At 44.9% G+C, this 18564-nt stretch overlaps 2 protein-coding genes across 2 annotated transcripts; one reads left to right on the plus strand and one right to left on the minus strand.

Annotated features, from left to right (window-relative positions):
* The first annotated feature begins 9703 nt into the window (after positions 1 to 9703).
* Positions 9704 to 14770, plus strand: LOC136467241 (eukaryotic translation initiation factor 4B1-like). The gene is made up of 3 exons (XM_066465856.1): positions 9704 to 10964; positions 13382 to 13762; positions 14191 to 14770. Exons 1-3 carry the CDS (start codon positions 9811 to 9813, stop codon positions 14213 to 14215), a joined length of 1560 nt encoding a protein of 519 aa, XP_066321953.1. The 5' UTR covers positions 9704 to 9810; the 3' UTR covers positions 14216 to 14770.
* A 337-nt stretch (positions 14771 to 15107) lies between these two features.
* Positions 15108 to 17315, minus strand: LOC136463727 (high-affinity nitrate transporter-activating protein 2.1-like). The gene is made up of 2 exons (XM_066462709.1): positions 17043 to 17315; positions 15108 to 16191 (listed from the first exon to the last, which is right to left on the minus strand). Exons 1-2 carry the CDS (start codon positions 17191 to 17193, stop codon positions 15722 to 15724), a joined length of 621 nt encoding a protein of 206 aa, XP_066318806.1. The 5' UTR covers positions 17194 to 17315; the 3' UTR covers positions 15108 to 15721.
* Positions 17316 to 18564: the final 1249 nt, after the last annotated feature.

Raw genomic sequence — 18564 nt, forward strand, 5'->3', positions numbered from 1 at the left:
GAGTGTGATCACATTTAGGTTAGATAGCTGTACTATTAAGAGGGGTGAAACTCGTATTGAAATGCGGTTATCAAAGTGCCACTAGATGCTCGAACTCATTGCATATGCATTTAGGATCTAGTGGAGTGCTAACACCCTTAAAAATGCTTGTGAAAATATGCTAACACATGTGCACAAGGTGATACACTTGGTAGTTGGCACATTTGAGCAAGGGTTAGAAACTTCACCAGTGGAGTGTCCGCCCATAGAGTGTGGATAGTCCAACGGTGCCACCGATGCCCTATATAGAAAAGATAGGGGTTCACAGAGTGACCGGATGCTGGTGGTGCAGTGACCGGACGCTGGGTTCAGAGTCCAGTCAGTGATAGCTATAAGCACATGATCTCGGTCTTATGACCAGATGCTGGCGTGTAAACTGACCGAACGCTCATGGTCTGAGTTTGGTCAGTGCTGACGTACGCTGATGTGAGGCGCACAGAGGAAACGTTGAGTGACCGGACGCCGGGTGAGTCTGGTCGAGCATGACCGGACGTGTCCGGTCGTGAAATTTCATGTTTGGAACCTTACTAGAAATGATCGGACGCTAGGGTCCTGCATTCGGTCACTTTCTAACTGACATGTCCGATCATCACTTGACCGTTGAGATCGGGCAATCGGCGTTTGAAGCCAATGACACGTGGCACAATCGCGTGACCGAAGCATCCGGTCACCCCATGTTGTGCCCAGTGAAGGGGTACAATGACTCTATTTAGTGGGGGCTTCTATTTAAGCCCCATGGCCAGCTCAAGCTCATCCTCTTGGCCATTTGCATTGTTAGAGCAACCTTGTGAGCTTAGCCAAAGTCCTCCCACTCATCTCCATCATTGATTCATTCTCTTTGTGAGATTGGGAGAGAATCCAAGTGCATTGCTTGAGTGATTGCATTTAGTGGCACTTGGTATTCGTGTTTCGCTATGGGATTCACTTGTTCCTCTTGGTGGTTGCCGCCACCTAGATGGCTTGGAGCAGCGAGGATCGTTGAGCGGAGGTTGGTGATTGTCTCTGGCTCCGATCGTGGTGATTGTGAGGGGTCTTGTGCCTTCCCCGGTGGAGAGCTAAAAGGTAACTCTAGTGGATTACTCGTGTCATTGAGTTACCTCACTTGTGGGTAGGTTCTTGCGGTGTCTATTTGTGTGGACAAGGTTCGTGCAACACCTCTTAGCCGTCAAACCACCAGTGTTGGTCGACACAACGGGGACAAGCGTGCCGGTAAGCATGTGAACCTTGGGAGAAAAATTGGTTATCTCTTGCCCTTTGGTATTCTCCCAGTGATTGATTTAGTATTCATCTTGTGATTGGTTCACTCCTCTACACAGTGTTATAATCACCCTACTCACTCATTTATATTCTTGCAAACTAGTTATGGCAAGCTCTTTAGTGTAATTAGAATTGAGAGCTTGCTTTGTTATTTTAAGTTCATCTAGTGGAGCTCTTTAGAGTAGCAAGATTAAGAGCTCTTAGTGAGTAGTAACATTATAAGTTGTGTGCCTAGTAATCATTGCAACTAGAATTATTGGATGGGTGGCTTGCAACCCTTGTAGAGCTAGAGCAAGTTTGCATTTCGCTATTTGTCATACTAATCAAATTGCTCTAGTTGATTTATAGATTTTTAAATAGGCTATTCATCCCCCTCTAGCCATATTAGGACCTTTCACTAGGTGCTGGAAGTTTGTTGTGGGGTTACAAACAGAAGGGAGAAAGACGGGGGGTACAAGAGGTCTGGTCAAACTCTGGTCTGAAGGGCCGAGAGTGACGGGAGCTCCGCTATGTGCTAAGTGCTCGAACATTTGTTGTTCATTGGGATCCTTAGTTGTTCAGATCGTGTGTGTTGTTCGAGTTGTTGTGGACTAATTCTCCCCTTTGGGAGAGAGCACACCCCCTTTTATAGATGAAGGGGATGGCCTTACAAGTGAGTGAGAGAGAGAGAGAGTACGTATGCTAAGTCTCGTTGCCCATGCCGTCAGGTACAAGATGATTGTAGCCGCCCATAACACTGTTAATGGCAGATGCATGTGGGAGGTTGTGTCATCTTCTTATGGTATGGCAGACGTCGGTGAATGCCATACTATTGATGCCCAGAGGCATGCAAGGGGTTTTACCATGCTTGTCTGGTATGGGAGTTTGCGGATGCCCACAATACTATAGGGCAAATGTCGACGCCCACAACATTGCTTGGGTTCTGACATACCTGGAAGGTTGTAGGGCACTCTTCTGTCATGTCCTGTTAGTACTATCCTATAGGTGTACAGGGTATGGTCCTTGGTATTGCGGTTAACTTGAGTGCCCTGCCTTACTTGCTCCATCCGTTTCCTGATCCTTACCGAGCGAGCGTCTCCGGTCGGTTGGTTCCAGTCGGCTCTGACTGCGCTAGTCGAAGAAGAGCTATAAGCAGGGGTTCGGTGCATCCTCGGTTAGAGACATGGGTCAGAGTTTGGAAGCGGTGTTTGGCTAGGCCTTCTGGTTAGAGAGGCGGGCCGGAGTCGGAAGCGAGCACTATTCTTCCTTAGCGAGGCCTTCCGATCAGAGATTGGATCGCCCTTCTAGCCTATCGTTTAGGTGTTTGGGCCAGCCTAGGAGTTTACGTGTCGTTCGCAATGTCATCTGCTGGGCTGAGCTTTTATTGGGAAGCCAATCCATGAGGGACTCTGGGTTTAGAAACCCGACATATGTGCTCCTTAGGAGGCGTTAGATTCATCAAATTCCACATCATATGTTTCTTCAACCAAGCCGGTGGCATGATTAAATACTCGATATATTTTGGACTTCGATGAGTAACCAACAAGAAAACTAATATCACAATGTCTTTGGAACTTCCCTAGGTGTTGCCGCTTCTTGTAGATGTAGCATTTATAACCAAACACTCAGAAGAATGAGACGTCTAGCTTTTTCCTATTGAGCAACTCATAAGGGGTCTTGCCAAGAAACTTTTGAAGAAATAGGCGGTTGGATGCATAACATACAGTGTTGATAGCTTTCGCCCATAGAGCTTCGGGTATATTGTACTCATCAAGCATTGTTCTTGCAAGAGTGATAAGTGTTTGGTTCTTTCTCTCTACTACACCATTTTGTTGAGGAGTGTATGTTGTGGAGACCTCATGCTTGATCCCTACTTCATCACAATATGCTTCAATGTTTGTGTTGTTAAATTCTTTTCCATTGTCACTTCTTATCTTCTTAAGCTTCACTTCAAATTTATTTTGTGCTCTCTTGGCAAACTTCTTGAAACATGCGGCTACTTCGGTCTTGTCATGAAGGAAGAACACCCAAGTATATCTAGAGTAGTCATCAACAATCACAAGATAATAGAGATTATCTCCCAAACTCTTATAAGTTGTAGGTCCAAATAGATCCATGTGGAGAAGCTCTAGTACTCTTGTTGTTGACATGTAAGATTTTGTTGGATGAGTGTTTGCAACTTGCTTGTCGGCTTGACATGCACTACAAAGCTTGTCCTTCTCAAATTTCACATCCTTTAAACCTCTCACCAATTCATTCTTCATTAGTTTCTTGAGTGGGCTCATCCCAATATGTGTAAGTCTTCTATGCCATAGCAACCCAAGTGATGTTTTGGTGAATAAGCATGTCTTCAAGTTTGTATCTTTGGAGGTGAAGTCCACTAGATATAATTTGTTGTATCTAAAACCCTTGAATATAACTTGATCATCATCTTTGTTTGACACAACCACTTCCTTCTCGGTAAACAAACATTGAAAGCCAAGATCACATAATTGACCAACGGATAGCAAGTTGAAACTCAATGAAGCAACATATAACATATTTGATATTGAATGATCATTTGATATTGCAACTTTGCCCAATCCTTGAACTTTGCCCTTTGAATTATCACCAAATATAATCATTTCTTGATTATCTACTTCTTTATCTAGTGAGGTGAACATACGAGGATCACTGGTCATATGTTGAGTGCAACCACTATCAATAACCCAATGACTTCCACCGGTCTTGTAGTTCACCTACACATAAGAGATCAAGCTTATTGTTTAGGGACCCAAACTTGATGAGGGCCCTTGACTTTCTCAACTAGTGACTTTATAACCCAAATTTGCTTAGGCCTATTCTTGTTGGGAGGACCTAAGAACATGACTTTTATCTTTCCACTAGAGTTCTTTCTAAGCATGTAGTGAGCATTAAAGGCAAAGGGTCTAGCATGCTTGGGCAAGGGTTGTGGTGGTGGAGTTTAACACTCATGGGTAAAGTGACCTTCTTGTCCACACTCAAAACATCTCTTCAACTTAGGCTTTGACTTGTATTGTTGTTGATGTTGAGCTTGAGCTTTTTTTCTTGATTGGCCAAGTACCCAATACCACTTCTATCCATCCTTATCACGGTGTTCATGAGTAGCTCACTTTGAAGATATTGACCTCTTGTGAACTTGCTCAAATCGGTCTTGAGATGTTCTTTGTCCAACTTAAGCTTCTTGTTTTCTTCTCTAAGTTCATCATAATTTTTCTCTATCTTGAGTCTCTTGTTCTCTTCTTTAAGCATCTCATTCTCAAGAGCCATATCATAATCTTTGTCAAGATTCTCTATCACAATTGTGTTGGTGGTTGATAGCTTTTCAAGATCTTTCTTGAGCTTTTCATTCTCATTCTTGAGCTTGACATATTCATTATAGTTGTCGGACTCAACTACTTTCTTGCTTTTGCTACTAGAACCTTGCTCAATTATCTCAACAATCAAGTCATCATATGATGTAGCTATATCAATCTTAACAACATTGTTAGTAGCATCATGTGGCTCATTGGATAATAACTGATGAGAGAGAATAAGATTGTCATGATTAATCTTGAGATTTGTGTACTCTTCTTTTTAGCAACTTGTAACTAGTGGTGAGCTCATTATGTATCCCCTCAAGTTTGTCATGTTTTTCTCTAAGTTCCTTTTTAGAGGATTTGAGCTCCTTGAGTTTAGATGACATAATTTTATTTTTTTCTCTAAGCTCAACACTAGCTTTTTTTGGCTATGTCATACTTTGCTAAGAGTGAGTCCTCTCAAGTACTAGCTTTTTATTTTTAGCTCTTGTCTTTCTAATGATTTTAGTATATTGGTTTAATAGCTTGACAAGATCATTATAAGAAGGTGATTCAAATTCTTCATCACTATCACTACCACTTTCATCATTGCTAGCATTATCATCACCACTACTATTATCATCATTTTGTACCTTTCATTCACCCTTGGCCATAAGGCATTGGTGTGTAGAGGATGACGGCGATGGTGTCGGTGAAGATAGTGAAGAATCAATCACAATAGCGACCACCTTCTTGTTCTCATTCTCACTTTCATCAACGGATGAGACACTTGATGATTCAATATCCGTGAGCCAATTACCAATAATGTATGCCTTGCCATTCTTCTTCTTCTTGCCATCATTTTTCTTGTATGGCTTGTTCTTCTTCTTCTCATCATCATTTTCGTCACTTGAGTCATCCTTCTTGCCCTTGTACTTCTTCTTATACTTGTCTTTCTTAGGTTTGGGGCATTGATGAGCTAGATGACTAAGTTCTCCACAATTATAGCAATCCATTTTGGAGATGAGCTTCCTTCTATTACTAGTGAAGAATTTATTCTTCTTGTCATCAAACTTGACATCGTTCTTGTTTACCTTCTTGAGCATCTTGGTAGTTCTTCTCACCATAAGAGCAAGACTTACATCATTAATCTCATCATCACTTGAGCTATCATGATCAACTCTTGCTTTGCCCCTCTTCTCTAGGCTAGCCTTGAATGCCAAATCTTTCTTCTTGGTGGAAGAAGAGCCATCTTGTGGAGTGATGTGCGTGTACATCTCATGTGCATTGATCTTCCCCAATATTTGAGTTGGTATAGCGATGGAAAGATCACCTTGATGAAGCACTATCACAATATGCCCATATTTGTCAATGGGCAGGACACTCAATATCTTTCTTACAATATCAAAGGGTTGCATTTATGTGAGTCTAAGCACATTGACTTCCTCTATAAGAACATTCAAGCGTGAATACATCTCATTAGCACTTTTTCTAGGAAGCATCTCAAATGAATTAAGCTTTTTCATCACAAGGTGGTAGCATTCCTCACGCTCACTCTTGGTTCCCTCATAGAGCGCACAAATGTCCGACCATAGTGCATGGACGTCTTTGTGGTTCCGCACACGATTAAAAGCATTCTTGCAAAGGCCTCTAAAGAGGGTGTTTCTAGCCTTTGCATTCCACTTCTCGTAGTTAGCCTCATCGCCTTGAAGGTTGACGGAATCCTTAGGTTTGGGAAGCCTTGTGAGGTGGCTCTAAGAACTCTAACGTCTAAAGCCTCTAAGTATGTCTTCATGCAAATTTTCCAATAAGGAAAATCATCTTCCTCAAAGATAGGAGGAGGTCCATCCCCATGGGACATCTTGCTCTAGGCGGTTAAGCCTAATTTAGGGAGCACGAGGCTTCGATACCAATTAAAAGGATCAAGATGTCCAAGAGGGGGGGTGAATTAGGCTAATTCTAAATTTTATGCAATAATTAAGTCCTACACTTAGCCCACTTCACCCCTTGTGTCTAGGATGTGTTTCTATTATTCTACCGCATAAAAGTTTTGCATCCTAGATTTCAATCCTACTCTAGTATGATAATTCTAGAAATGTAAAGACATAAAATGAATTGCTCAAATGAAAATGCTCAAAGTAAAGAGAGGGAAAGGAACATGGTGATGTTTTTCGAGGTATCGGAGAGTCGTTACTCCCCACTAGTCCTCGTTGGAGCATCCGCGTAAGGGTGTAGCTCTCCCTTGATCCGCGCAAGGATCAAGTGCTCTCTACGGGCTGATTCTTTGATACTCCGTCACGATGAATCGCCTACAACCACTCACAACTTGACTTGGGTAATCCACAAGCTCTACCAGATGATCACCAAGCTCCCAATCACTACCGAGACATCTAGGTGATGGCGATCACCAAGAGTAACAAGCATAAACTCTCACTTGACCAAGACAAGCTTAATGAGAAAGGTGGATGCACATTTGCTACTCTCTACTCACTAATGAGGTCCTTAATCTTGGATTCTTAAATCTCAATCACCTCATTAGGCTCTTGCTCTCCCTTGCACTTCAAAGGTGTTTCTCAGCTGAACAAATGGGTAAGAGATCTCCTATGGATGAGTGGAGTAAGTATTTATACCCCCTCATTTAAAACATAACGTTTGGAGGCTGAGTCAGCACTCTGCGAGATGACCGGACGCTTCGGTCAGAGTGATCGGACGCACCGATCAGTTATACCCGCCACTGTGTCACAGAGAGCCGTTAACCTCTGACCGAACTCTGACCAGCGTCCGGTCAGCATCAACCGGACGCGTCCGGTCAAGAAAAAGACATTCTGGAACCTTACTAGAGTCGACCGGACGCAGGCACCCCAGCATCCGGTGCTCCTCCACTCAGCGTCCGGTCAGTACCAGACGAATGCAGTTGATTGACCGGACTCTAACCAGCGTCCGATCAGCAGATACCGGACTTATCCGGTCAAGAAAAAGCCTCTCTCAAACCTCTCTAGAGTTGACCGGACGCAGGCATCCCAGCGTCCGGTGCTCCTCCACTCAACATCCGGTCAGTACCAGACGACTGCAGTTGATCAAATGATTTGACTGGACTCACCGTCCAGCGTCCGATCACAACCAGACCAGCGTCCGGTTAGTCATTTGACCCTACATTCACTTCAAACTCGAAATCCTATGTGAATAAAATTGACTACAATTGATCTTAGGGCTATTCCTGAGCTATCTAATGCTAAGTTTGAGAAATGTGCACCACACCTAATCCATTAGACTCATCTAGGTCAAACTACTACTCCATATCCTCTTAATAGTACGGCCAAAGAAAAAAACAAAGTCCTCAACTACTCTAAGTGTCTCTCCAACACCAAACAATACTTAGGACTAGTCCGTCCTTAACCTTGTCATCCATCCTTTGAAAACCGAAACGATTTTCATCGACTGGGGCATGACAACCATGATTGTTCAATCAATTTTCATTACTATAACCTAATTTAACCTGCCTCTGTAAAACACATATTAGTTATAGTAATCTCATGTCGTCATTGATCACCGAAACCGCATGGATGCTTTCATCGGTGTGAAGTACAGTGCACGAACAGAAAAACCTCGTCATGCTGGCGTTCAGTTCGTGTTTTTTTTAAAAGATCTGTACAGATCAGGCCAAATTATTGGCGTGTTCTACTGTACATTTCGCAACAAAATTTCACGGCTACCATTTTCATATGTTCCTGTCGAGGTGGCGTGTGGACGAGTGGTATTGTGTGGGGTTATCTTCATCTCTTCTACCTTGAGTTGCTCTTGGCCAATAAACTGATCAGAAACGCTGTCTTCGTTTCTTTTTGCGACTTTGCTATTTCATCATCTTAAAAAAAAAATGAAACGACAGAAGGGATTTTCATCAACTTGAAATGCAACGAACATTCTCTAATCATTGATGCTTACATTACATATTGGGGCAATGTATTGAGTCGAAGGGTTTTTCAACTTGAAACGCAACGGAGATTACCTAACCATTGTGATTAAAAAAAAAAACCTAACCACTGACGCTGACATACCGTGGCGATGTACCGAACTGCCTGAGGACTTCACGCACTATGAAGAACTGAGGTCAGCTGACTACTCCTTTTTTTTTTTTGAAAAGGACTACGGGAACTAGAATTCATTGTCACCCAAGCATGAGCATAAGCAAGTCACAAAAAAAAAGAGCATGAGCATAAGCATGACAACAACTCCATCCGTCCGCTCTTAAAAGAGTGTAATTCTAGATTTAGAACAAGTCAAATTTTCTTAATTCTAATCAAATATATAAAAAATGGTATCAACATTTATATCTTCAAATAAATTATTACAAAAAATAAGGGCACTTTTAGTATCATAAAAATTGTACTTTTAGAAAATTTATTTAAATTTAAAACATTTTTATCTTTATAAAAATGGGAGTTTTTTTAAGGGCTGAGGGAGCAGATTGGTAACACAAACTCCGGTGCGGCTACCGAAAGTTATTCCGCTGCAGAAAGATTATTCCGCAAAGATGCCGGACTCTCTTTTATTCCAACTTTCCAAGACAAGAGAGGAGAGAAAAAGTTTGAGATTTTCATGGAGAGCAAGATGAGGCCACGTGTCCCGTCGTCAGCCGTGTCCGTCGCCAAAAAGATGACCGTAGTTTCGTAGTGCTTTTTTTTTCTAAAAAAAAATGTGACCACCGCCCCGCCGCCGTTTGCTCCGACACTGCTGCTGCGGCTGCGGTGCGGCCATGTCTTCCAGTCGTTCAATCACGTACGGAGTACGTACAGTGGTAAACCAGCAGTCCGTGATTTGCAGCCGCGCCGCCAACTGCCCAAGCAAACGCTGCTGAAACGGCGACGACGACGAGGTGCTCCCCGCTGCGATCCAGTCCAACGTGCCGGCGGCGATAGATGAGGCGCTGACCGGTTTCCTAGCCTCACCACGCCCAATAACCGAACCGGCGAAGCTGAGGTGACATGACAGACGAGTCGAGGTCAGGTCACGCTCGCCACGGCCCGGCACGGCACGCCTCCAACCAGGGCCCCACTGTCCCACGCACCGTGCGCCCGCCGCTGCGCTGCGCTGCGCCTCACGCCTTTTAGCCGTCCACCGCACCGCGCCCGCCTTTCCAACCCGCTCGCTCGATCGGCATCCGCGCATCGCGTCTCCCCTCCCTCCGTCCCTCCCTCGCCTCCGCGATCTCGCGGAACCCTGCTAGATCCCTGACTCCGCCATGTCCAACCCCTGGGGCGGCCTCGGCGGCGCCGGCGCGTGGGCGCTGGACGCCGAGCGCGCCGAGGAGGAGGAGCGTGACGCAGCCGCGGCACCCACCCCCGCCCCCGCCCCCGCCGCGGGGTTCCCCAGCCTCCGCGAGGCTGCCGCCGGCAAGTCCAAGAAGAAGAACAAAGGCACCACGCTCTCGCTCTCGGAGTTCGCTGGGTTCGGCCCGGGGCGGCGGCAGGCGCCGGCGCCACCGCAGCCCAGGGGCCTCACCACGGCGGAGATGATGATGCTGCCCACGGGCCCCAGGGAGCGGTCCGCCGACGAGCTCGACCGGCCCCGCGGCCTCGGCGGCGGCTTTCGCTCCTACGGCTCCGGGGACCGCGGCGGCGGCGGCGGGTTTGACGACGACGGCCGCCGCGCCCCGCCCGGCAGGGGCTCGGATCTCGACATGCCCTCCCGCGCCGACGAGGATCGCGACTGGTCCATGAGCAAGAAGTCGTTCGCGCCCTCTCCCGCCGACTCCGGCTCGCGGAGCCGGTACGGCGGCCTCGGGGGTGGCGCGCCCGCGTCCGTCGGCCGCGCCGACGACGATGGCGACTGGTCGCGCGGGAAGAAGCCGCCGCCGCCGTCAGGCCCGTCGCGCTACCCGAGCCTCGGCTCCGGCGGCGGCGGCGGCGGCGGCGGCTTCCGCGACTCGCCCGTCTCGGCCGACTCCTCCGACCGCTGGTCCCGTGCCGCGCCGAGCAATGGCGAGCGTGAGAGGCCCCGCATCGTGCTCGATCCGCCCAAACGTGACGCCTCGGCCACCCCTACCCCACCTGCTGAGGCGGGACGCAGCCGGCCGAGCCCATTTGGAGCCGCGAGGCCACGGGAGGACGTGCTGGCCGATAAGGGGCTGGACTGGAAGAAGATGGAAACTGAGATTGATCAGAAGAGAACTAGCCGCCCCACCAGCTCGCAGTCGAGCAGGCCAGAGAGTGCTCAATCGTCACGACCTGGGAGCCCCGGGTCACAGATATCAGCCACCGTTACTGAAGCTGCACCGAGGGCGCGGCCGAAGGCAAATCCTTTTGGTGACGCAAAGCCAAGGGAGGTGATTCTGCAAGAGAAAGGGAAGGACTGGAGGAAGATTGACCAAGAGCTGGAGCATCGCCGTATTGATAGGTATACCATATATTGATCTGAACCAACTCACAAAGCATGCACCATTAGCATTCATCAGTGAATTCAATACTAATTAAGACTAGGAACGCAGCATGCTCGTATATTTGGTTTTGGTTTAATTAGAACTCTGCTTCATTTTGCGGTAGTTAGCTTAGAGCATTTTTCTAGCACTGCTAGTAGCCACCTTGTTGTTGCTTCAACTAAAACAAATGACCTAACACAAGTTAGTTTACTATTTCATTCATGTTTCTTTCAAAAAATGTCTCTGTTTGTTCTGTCAAAATAGCTCTACAATGTGCTAGTAGGGGAGTTGAGAAGGGTTAAGTTTGTTGCTTAAGGCTGGACATCTGCTTACTTCTGGTGCATGAAGATATGGACCAATGATAGACGATGGAACAAATTTCCTGAATCGATTGAGAAATGGCATAGTGTGGGCATCCATAACAGTGCTATGGCTATAATAGCTGTACATTTTCCTTTTGAAGATAGTGAGTTAGTGATGCCGGCATTTGTTACATATTTCCCTTGAGCTGCTAATGTTAATTGTGGACACCAAACCAGTATTGGTTGGGAGCTGAGTGTTCATCTCTTCTTTCCAGTCAATAAAAATTTAACAAGCTTGTAAGCATATGTTAAGTATTGTTGCTAGCTGAATTTGATCTGTTAAAGCTTTATTATCTTTTACTGCCATTTCGGTTTCCATGATTGGTTAATCTGAATGAATGTGCACATATACTAAATACTGTAGCATCAGTGTTTCGATTTGTTAAACACCATCCTACTCAACTGATACTGATTGGTTATTGTATTAACTGTTTGTTTTGCTTTCCCTTTAATAATGCTTTACCAATAACTTGTTAAGTTCGCAGTACAGATATCAACTTTCTATTTTTAGTTTGAGCAGTCCTAAGAAATTTGCTGGTAAGATAATAAATATTCCCTCCGTTCCAAATTATAAAACATTTTGGCATTTCTAGATACATAGATTTTACTACGTATCTAGATATACACTTATGTCTAGATACATAGTAAAATCAATACATCTAGAAAAGCCAAAACGTCTTATAATTTGGAACAGATGTGGTACTTTAAAGTTCATTTTCCATTCCTCTGTTGTAAAATAACTGTGTTTTTTCATACAATGTTCTGGTTTTAATGCTAAGTGCATATTGAAATGTGTTTTAAAATTTTATCATGTAGTATGTTTCTATAATGTGGTGTTTCATATGTGTAAAATCTAAAATCTGCTTTGGAAACATGATATTATTTGGTTGAGTCACCTTGTATGATTATCATCTACTACTTGAAGTACAGTAGTTTGCCCTGAGTCATGGAGTAATATGGTTGCAATAACAACAATGTGGAACAATCCTGCCACTTACGTTTCACTAACAAAGACATTAGTGCTTCAGGCACTGTTTTGTTTGGAGAAAATGTTTGGATATCATGCAATAAAAACTTTTTATTTCTTCTTGTTCAGCAAGTTCTGTGTCAAGCCATAAATGCACTGAATCATGAATGTTTTACTAGGAAAGTTCCCAAGTCTACTTAATTCATTCACTAAAATGGCATCAGAATGTATTCATTTAGCTTCTGGTTGACATTTCTGTTTTGTGTGTGTGTGTGTGTGTTTTAATCTTTTGGATGGAGAACACATTGCTCCTCTGCCACTGCGAGTGTCCTGAGTTTCTGACCTTATTAAGATTGATGTTAGGAGGGTCTCACTAATTTTACATTCCTTCTGAAATAACTGTTCAGACTGCAGTATGCACAAATGAATCGTGAGAGTTTTACTAAACATAATAGTTCCCTTAGTTTAGATACCAAGGTCCATTGCTTTTCTTTTGGAGAGCTATGCATCTTTTCACTTCCCTTGTTTCAATAATCTATCATTTGGTTGCAAAGTCTGTTGCTTTGGTGTTGGGAAAAATTAATAAGTCAATCTGTGGCATAGCCTGCCACAAGGGTGAACTGATTTTGTTATGAGGGTACATGATCTAAAAACATGGAATTTGATCAACCCAAATTAAGCAATCCTTCAAAGAACTCATCCAGTTAGTTGCCTATTTTTGGCTGATCCACTTAGTTCATTCTTGCTGCATGCTTTGCCGAATTATGAATTTGCTAGTTTTTTTTTGTTTAAATACATATATGCGTATCACACAAACATTTACATTTTTTTCTATATCCTAAGAATAATTTGAAGGGCTGGCCTAGTGCAGTGGTGAGAGCTGTCTCACTGAGTTACCAGGTCGCGGGTTCGAAGCAGCCTCTCCGCAGATTTTGCGGGGGGAAGGCTTGCCTCGGTTTTTCCCTTCCTCAGACCCCACTCATGTGGGAGCCTCCGGCACTGGGTCTGCCCCCTTTATCCTATGAATAATTTCCAATTGAACTTGACATGGAAATGGATATTTCAGACTGGAGACAAATGAAGAGAGTGTGTTGAAAGAAGAGATCAACCTACTTAAGGTGGAACTAAATGAAAGTGAAGGCAAGATAAGTGATGAGGATGCAAAAGGCCTCTCTGAGAAAATAACTCAGATGGAAGAGCAGCTGGAACTTCTTAGAATTGCGATGGATGACAAGATCAGATTTTCGCAAAGACCTGGTTCTGGAGCAGGCAAGGTTATAGCATCACCGCCAACTCATTTTGTAGATGAACCCCAAATAAAAGAGTCCATGGAAAGGCCACGTTCCCGTAGTGGCACAGAGCAATATCCAAAACCAACTGAAGAAAGATGGGGGTTTCAGGGGAGCAGAGATAGAGGCTCTTTTGGTGGCAACAGAATTTCGGAGAGGTATGCTAATTTCTTGTGCTTGTTTTGTTACGAGTTTTCGATTCGAACCAAAACAAACTAAACTTACTATGATTCTTGCAAACTTAGACATGAACATAAATTTAATTGGATAGTCCTTTCTTTTCATTGTTTGTTAACTGCGATTATCATTTAATAATGTAACCTTAGCACATGTTCTTCCACATGTTATGTCCTTGGATTTTGACGTGTGAGGTTACTGCTCATTGTAGTATTGTACCCATATGTTTTACTGTGTATATATATCCCTTAATTAAGTTTGGTTTCGTTATGTATCGGCCAACAGAAACCACAACATAACTAACATACAATGAATCGAAGTCCAGAATTCTATTACCACAAACCATTTCTCAAGCGTGGCCATGTGAATTTAGTTGTTTGTATATAAAGCATAATATCTCCATTTGCAGGTCGTCCGCAGGACAGAGGTGGTGAGACTCTATAGGGGTCAGATTTTTTGTCATCGTTTCGAAACTGCGGAAAAATAAGTTATGTTACTCTTGCTACTTGACTCCCATGTTGTTTGGCATGGAAGAGCGGAGAGGATGGTGGGCAATACAGATTACGTTGCACCAAGCTGTTAATTACCACCTTTATGGTGTTTCTTCCATTTCCCTTTTTTTGTGTGTAATTTTTCTTTTGCCCTCCTCTTCCATGTCGAAACAGGTGCTTTGAACCTTTCATAGGCTAACTATTGTTATTGATTCCTGCATAACTATGCTTTAACATCCTTTGCCAATGGCTTGTTTGAGAGGCGGTAGATTGGGTCATCTCTCTTCAGATTATAATAGTGAGATCAATTCGTATTCCTCGCCATTCTAAGGGCGAATTGGCTCCAACCCCCAGATACCGAAGGAAGCCACATGGCCAGGATTCTTGTTATTGTGCTGCCGTATAATTCTCTTGTTGGCATGGTTTACTCGTTTCATGTATAGTACATTCTACACTGCAATTGAGTTCCTTGCGTCTTGGAACCTCCTTGAAAGGGAAACATAAGAATGACCAAAAATGAAAGCAAATGGTTCGCTTTCTTGGAAAATATGCTCTGTGGATTGTGACGCTGTTAGCTCTTGTTGTTTCAATCCACACGCATCGTCATTTTTCCTACGGCGTTGACAATCTTCATTGGCTCTTCGTTTCTTCAAACAATAGATCTGGACAGTTCTAAATTAGTGGATGGTTAGATCACTGATGGCCGACTAATTCCCGTCGAAACAATGTGGCATAACCTTGTTGGCCTTTCATTGCGTTTGAAGGAGTATCCGGTGCGGTGCTTACGATTATTTGCATAGTTGACTCTGATATTGAGATGGAAAGATCTCTGTTGTCCCTCTCATGTTTTCTACAAGCTTCAACTAGTTTATACTAACCTCACTATTCAGAACAGCTCAGAGGATAGAGCATTCAATCTTGCAAGTGAATGACACACCTGCCATTTCATTGAAAGATGTAGCTTAATAAAGAAAGTGGTGACGCTTATATGAGGTTGAGGCGGCAAATTTTTTACTATCCCATTATAGTTTTTATTAAGCCAAACTATTCCATTTTTTTTACGTAAACAGAAAAGAAAATGTGTTGAGGACTACGCTGGGCTGGCCTTTTTTATGATTCTACTTTCGTTCTGTTTGCAAAATAAACTAGAAATAAATAAATTTGTAATAAGTGGGCAATATAATGAATCATTAATCGAGTATCGAGTAGACTAGATTTTGAGTCCCATTCGCATTCGAAACTGGATCAGCTATCAGCAGCAGAGAAACTTATCGGTACAAAGTATTTGATAATTTTCACGCACAACACTGCAGAAAAGTAACATACACCAAAATAGTCGCGTGCACCCATCCATCCATGGGAGCAACGACAGTCACGACCGGAAAGAACTCATCACGACGATTACATGTATGGGCGCAGCCGCACGCACCGGGCCGGGGCCGTGCCTCTCTACTTGTTCTTCTTGCGGTTCTCGACGACGAAGAAGAATGCGAGCGCGGCGACGGAGAAGGCCGAGAAGACGCCGGCGGCGACCTTGAGGGAGGCGTGGATACCAGTGATGCCGGCGACGTCGAAGGCGGCGGCGGGGCTCGTCTGGCCGTAGGCCACCTCGGTGCCCGACGCGTCCGTGGCGTAGGCGCGCACGTAGTAGGAGCCCGAGGGGATGTCGCGGGCGACGACGTACCGGAAGCTGCCGGGGGATCCGCCGGCGGCGGCGTACGCCTGCTGGGTGACCTTGAACTGGCACGCTTTGTCCTTGCTGAGGTCGTCGTTGGACTTGCGCCACCCGCGGTCTTTCTGGCTCGCCGGCGCGTAGCACAGCTTCACCTTCACGTTCTTGTAGGCGGCGTCGGCGCCGGCCGGCTCGGTGCTGTTCAGGCTCCACGTCACCGTCACCGAGTCCACGCCGGCGTGCAGGACTGCGCACATGGCCATGTAGATATTTAATTAGCCTCGTTGACTGAACAAATATAAAGAGATGCAAGGTTTGAAATGTACTACTTATCCAGAGAAAATAGAATCCTACAAGCCTGTTCGAGAGGCCGTATCGTATCGTGGATTATTTACTGCTGGCTGGTTTGGTGTGAGAGAAAAACACTGTTCCTGGCTGGAAAATTTACGATCGTTTATGAGCAAGCGAACAGGTCCAGCTAGCTTGTAGCTACCTGAACATTTGGTTAAGAGATAATGCATCATTGTCACGCAAATTAGCACGTACGGTAAGTCGAATTAATGAACTGTCAAAGCAAGAGATTGTAGTTTTTGGCCCTTGAGAGCACTCGGATTAGAGATGAACAACATTAGCGTCTCCATTCTACTATTGGCCGGCCCGCCGGCCTATGTGGATTTTAAAATGTTTCTCTCTGTGTCGTTTCTTTCACGACCCCATTGTAAGCAACAGAAGAACATAGTTGAGCTGTCGATCTCAGCAAGAAATCAACAGAATGACGAGCACCCGAAACATATTCTCCGATTTCGTGCACCAATGCCATTTGTTTTTTTTTTCGTTAAAAATTATTTATCCAAAAAAAAGATTACTAAATAAATAAGAGACTATTCATGATCAATCCTTGTTCATGGGTTTAATTAGCTGCGGCCTACGTTTAAACATTTGTTCAAAAATCTAAGTAACACATGGGTACTTAAAGCGCTGCGCATGATGCCAGAAAATATATTCGCGGCACAAGCTAGTGCTTGACTATGAGCCGGCCGATATGCCGAATAATGGAACAGGAGTACGGAGAATGGAAATGGATGGACAGACGCGCACCTTGGCCGGGTTTGGCGGAGGCGGTGACGGCGAGCGCCTTGGGCAGCGTGGAGAGGTGCACCCCCGCGGCGGCCGGCGCCGGCAGGCAGGCGGCGGCGAAGAGAAGCACCGCCAGCACAGACAAGGCCTGGACGCTTTGGTGCCGAGCCATCGCTACGTAGGTGCTCCGGCCGCCGATCCCTTGCTATAACCAAACGCTAGCTACCGGAGCCGACGGGCAGCTCGCTGTCTGGCAGGCGCTGTTGGTGGATCGGAGACGATGAGAGGGATCTGAGCTCGGGTTAGCTTGGAGGACGAGTACGGACACGGCTGCGAATATATAGGCGCGTGGCGGGAATAATAATTAAAGAGTGTGGAGCGAGCAGTTGACCTTGCGGCCATGGCCCCTACCTGTAGGCGAGGAGTACGACTCATTGGGAAGCTGAACACGCTGCCGATCATGTGATCAAAAGTCAGAGCTTTTACGAGGGCAGGGCAAAGGGCAGCAGCAGCTAGTATAATAATCTTTCCGAGCCTGATTTGGTTGTAGAGGGGCCCCAAAGGTTCCCGGCAGTGTGGGATGCGGCAACTGCGGCCGACTCACGTCCTGCGAATCTGCGAACCGGCACGCAGGGGCCGAACGAACTGCGGCTCCTCAGCTGCCGTCTCGTGGCGCCGTGCTGGCGATGGACCAGGATCGCATGCAGTAGCTACTACTACTGCAAGTTAAGCAGTAGAAGCATCTAAGCCCTCCAAGGAAGCATCAAAGGCTAGGATGAAAGACCTTTTTTCTTTCTCATTTTCCCTCCCCCACGTGCTATCGATCTCACTTTTTGGAGGGATGGAGTACTCAGCATAAGAGGGTTGGCGTTATTTTTGTGAGTCACCAACAGTGTAAAAACTCAAGTCAAGGCAAGTACTGTAGCACTATCGTTGTTATTTGGCAATTAGTGTCCAATCATAGTCTAATTAGGCTTAAAAGATTCGTCTTGTGAATTTCGTCTAAACTGTGTAATTAGTTTTATTTTTTATTTATATTTAATGCTTCATGCATGCGTCCAAAGATTCGATGTGACGGGAAATCTTGAAAAATTTTGCAAAATGAAGTGGAACTAAACGGTACCTAATACGAAGTCATCTATTGGTAGAACGATTTTTCGAAAATTATTCCACCAAAAAATGTCTTTAGGTAAAACCACTTGGGAAAAATAATTCTATTTTCACTTAAGCTTGTATATTGAGAAATTATTTGAATGGATCAAAATTATTTTTGAGATTTAGTTGTTCTAGGTAAATTTTTGTATTTTTCAACATATATACACCGTAGTGGTATATTTTTATATTTTTGTACTTGAGTTTGGCACTTCTGGTGACTCATAAATAGCGCCACTCTTTCTGTGCTGACTGTGCTTTCTAGAAAAAAAGAGATCGATAAGTCGATAACACAAGGGGGAGAAAAAACTGAGAGAGAAAATGGTCTTTCATCCTAGCCTTTGATGCTTCTTTGGAGGGCTGAGATGCTTCACTGCTTAACTTGCAGTAC

Source organism: Miscanthus floridulus, chromosome 7 (genome assembly GCF_019320115.1).
Source record: "Miscanthus floridulus cultivar M001 chromosome 7, ASM1932011v1, whole genome shotgun sequence".
NCBI classification, from domain to species: Eukaryota; Viridiplantae; Streptophyta; class Magnoliopsida; order Poales; family Poaceae; genus Miscanthus; species Miscanthus floridulus.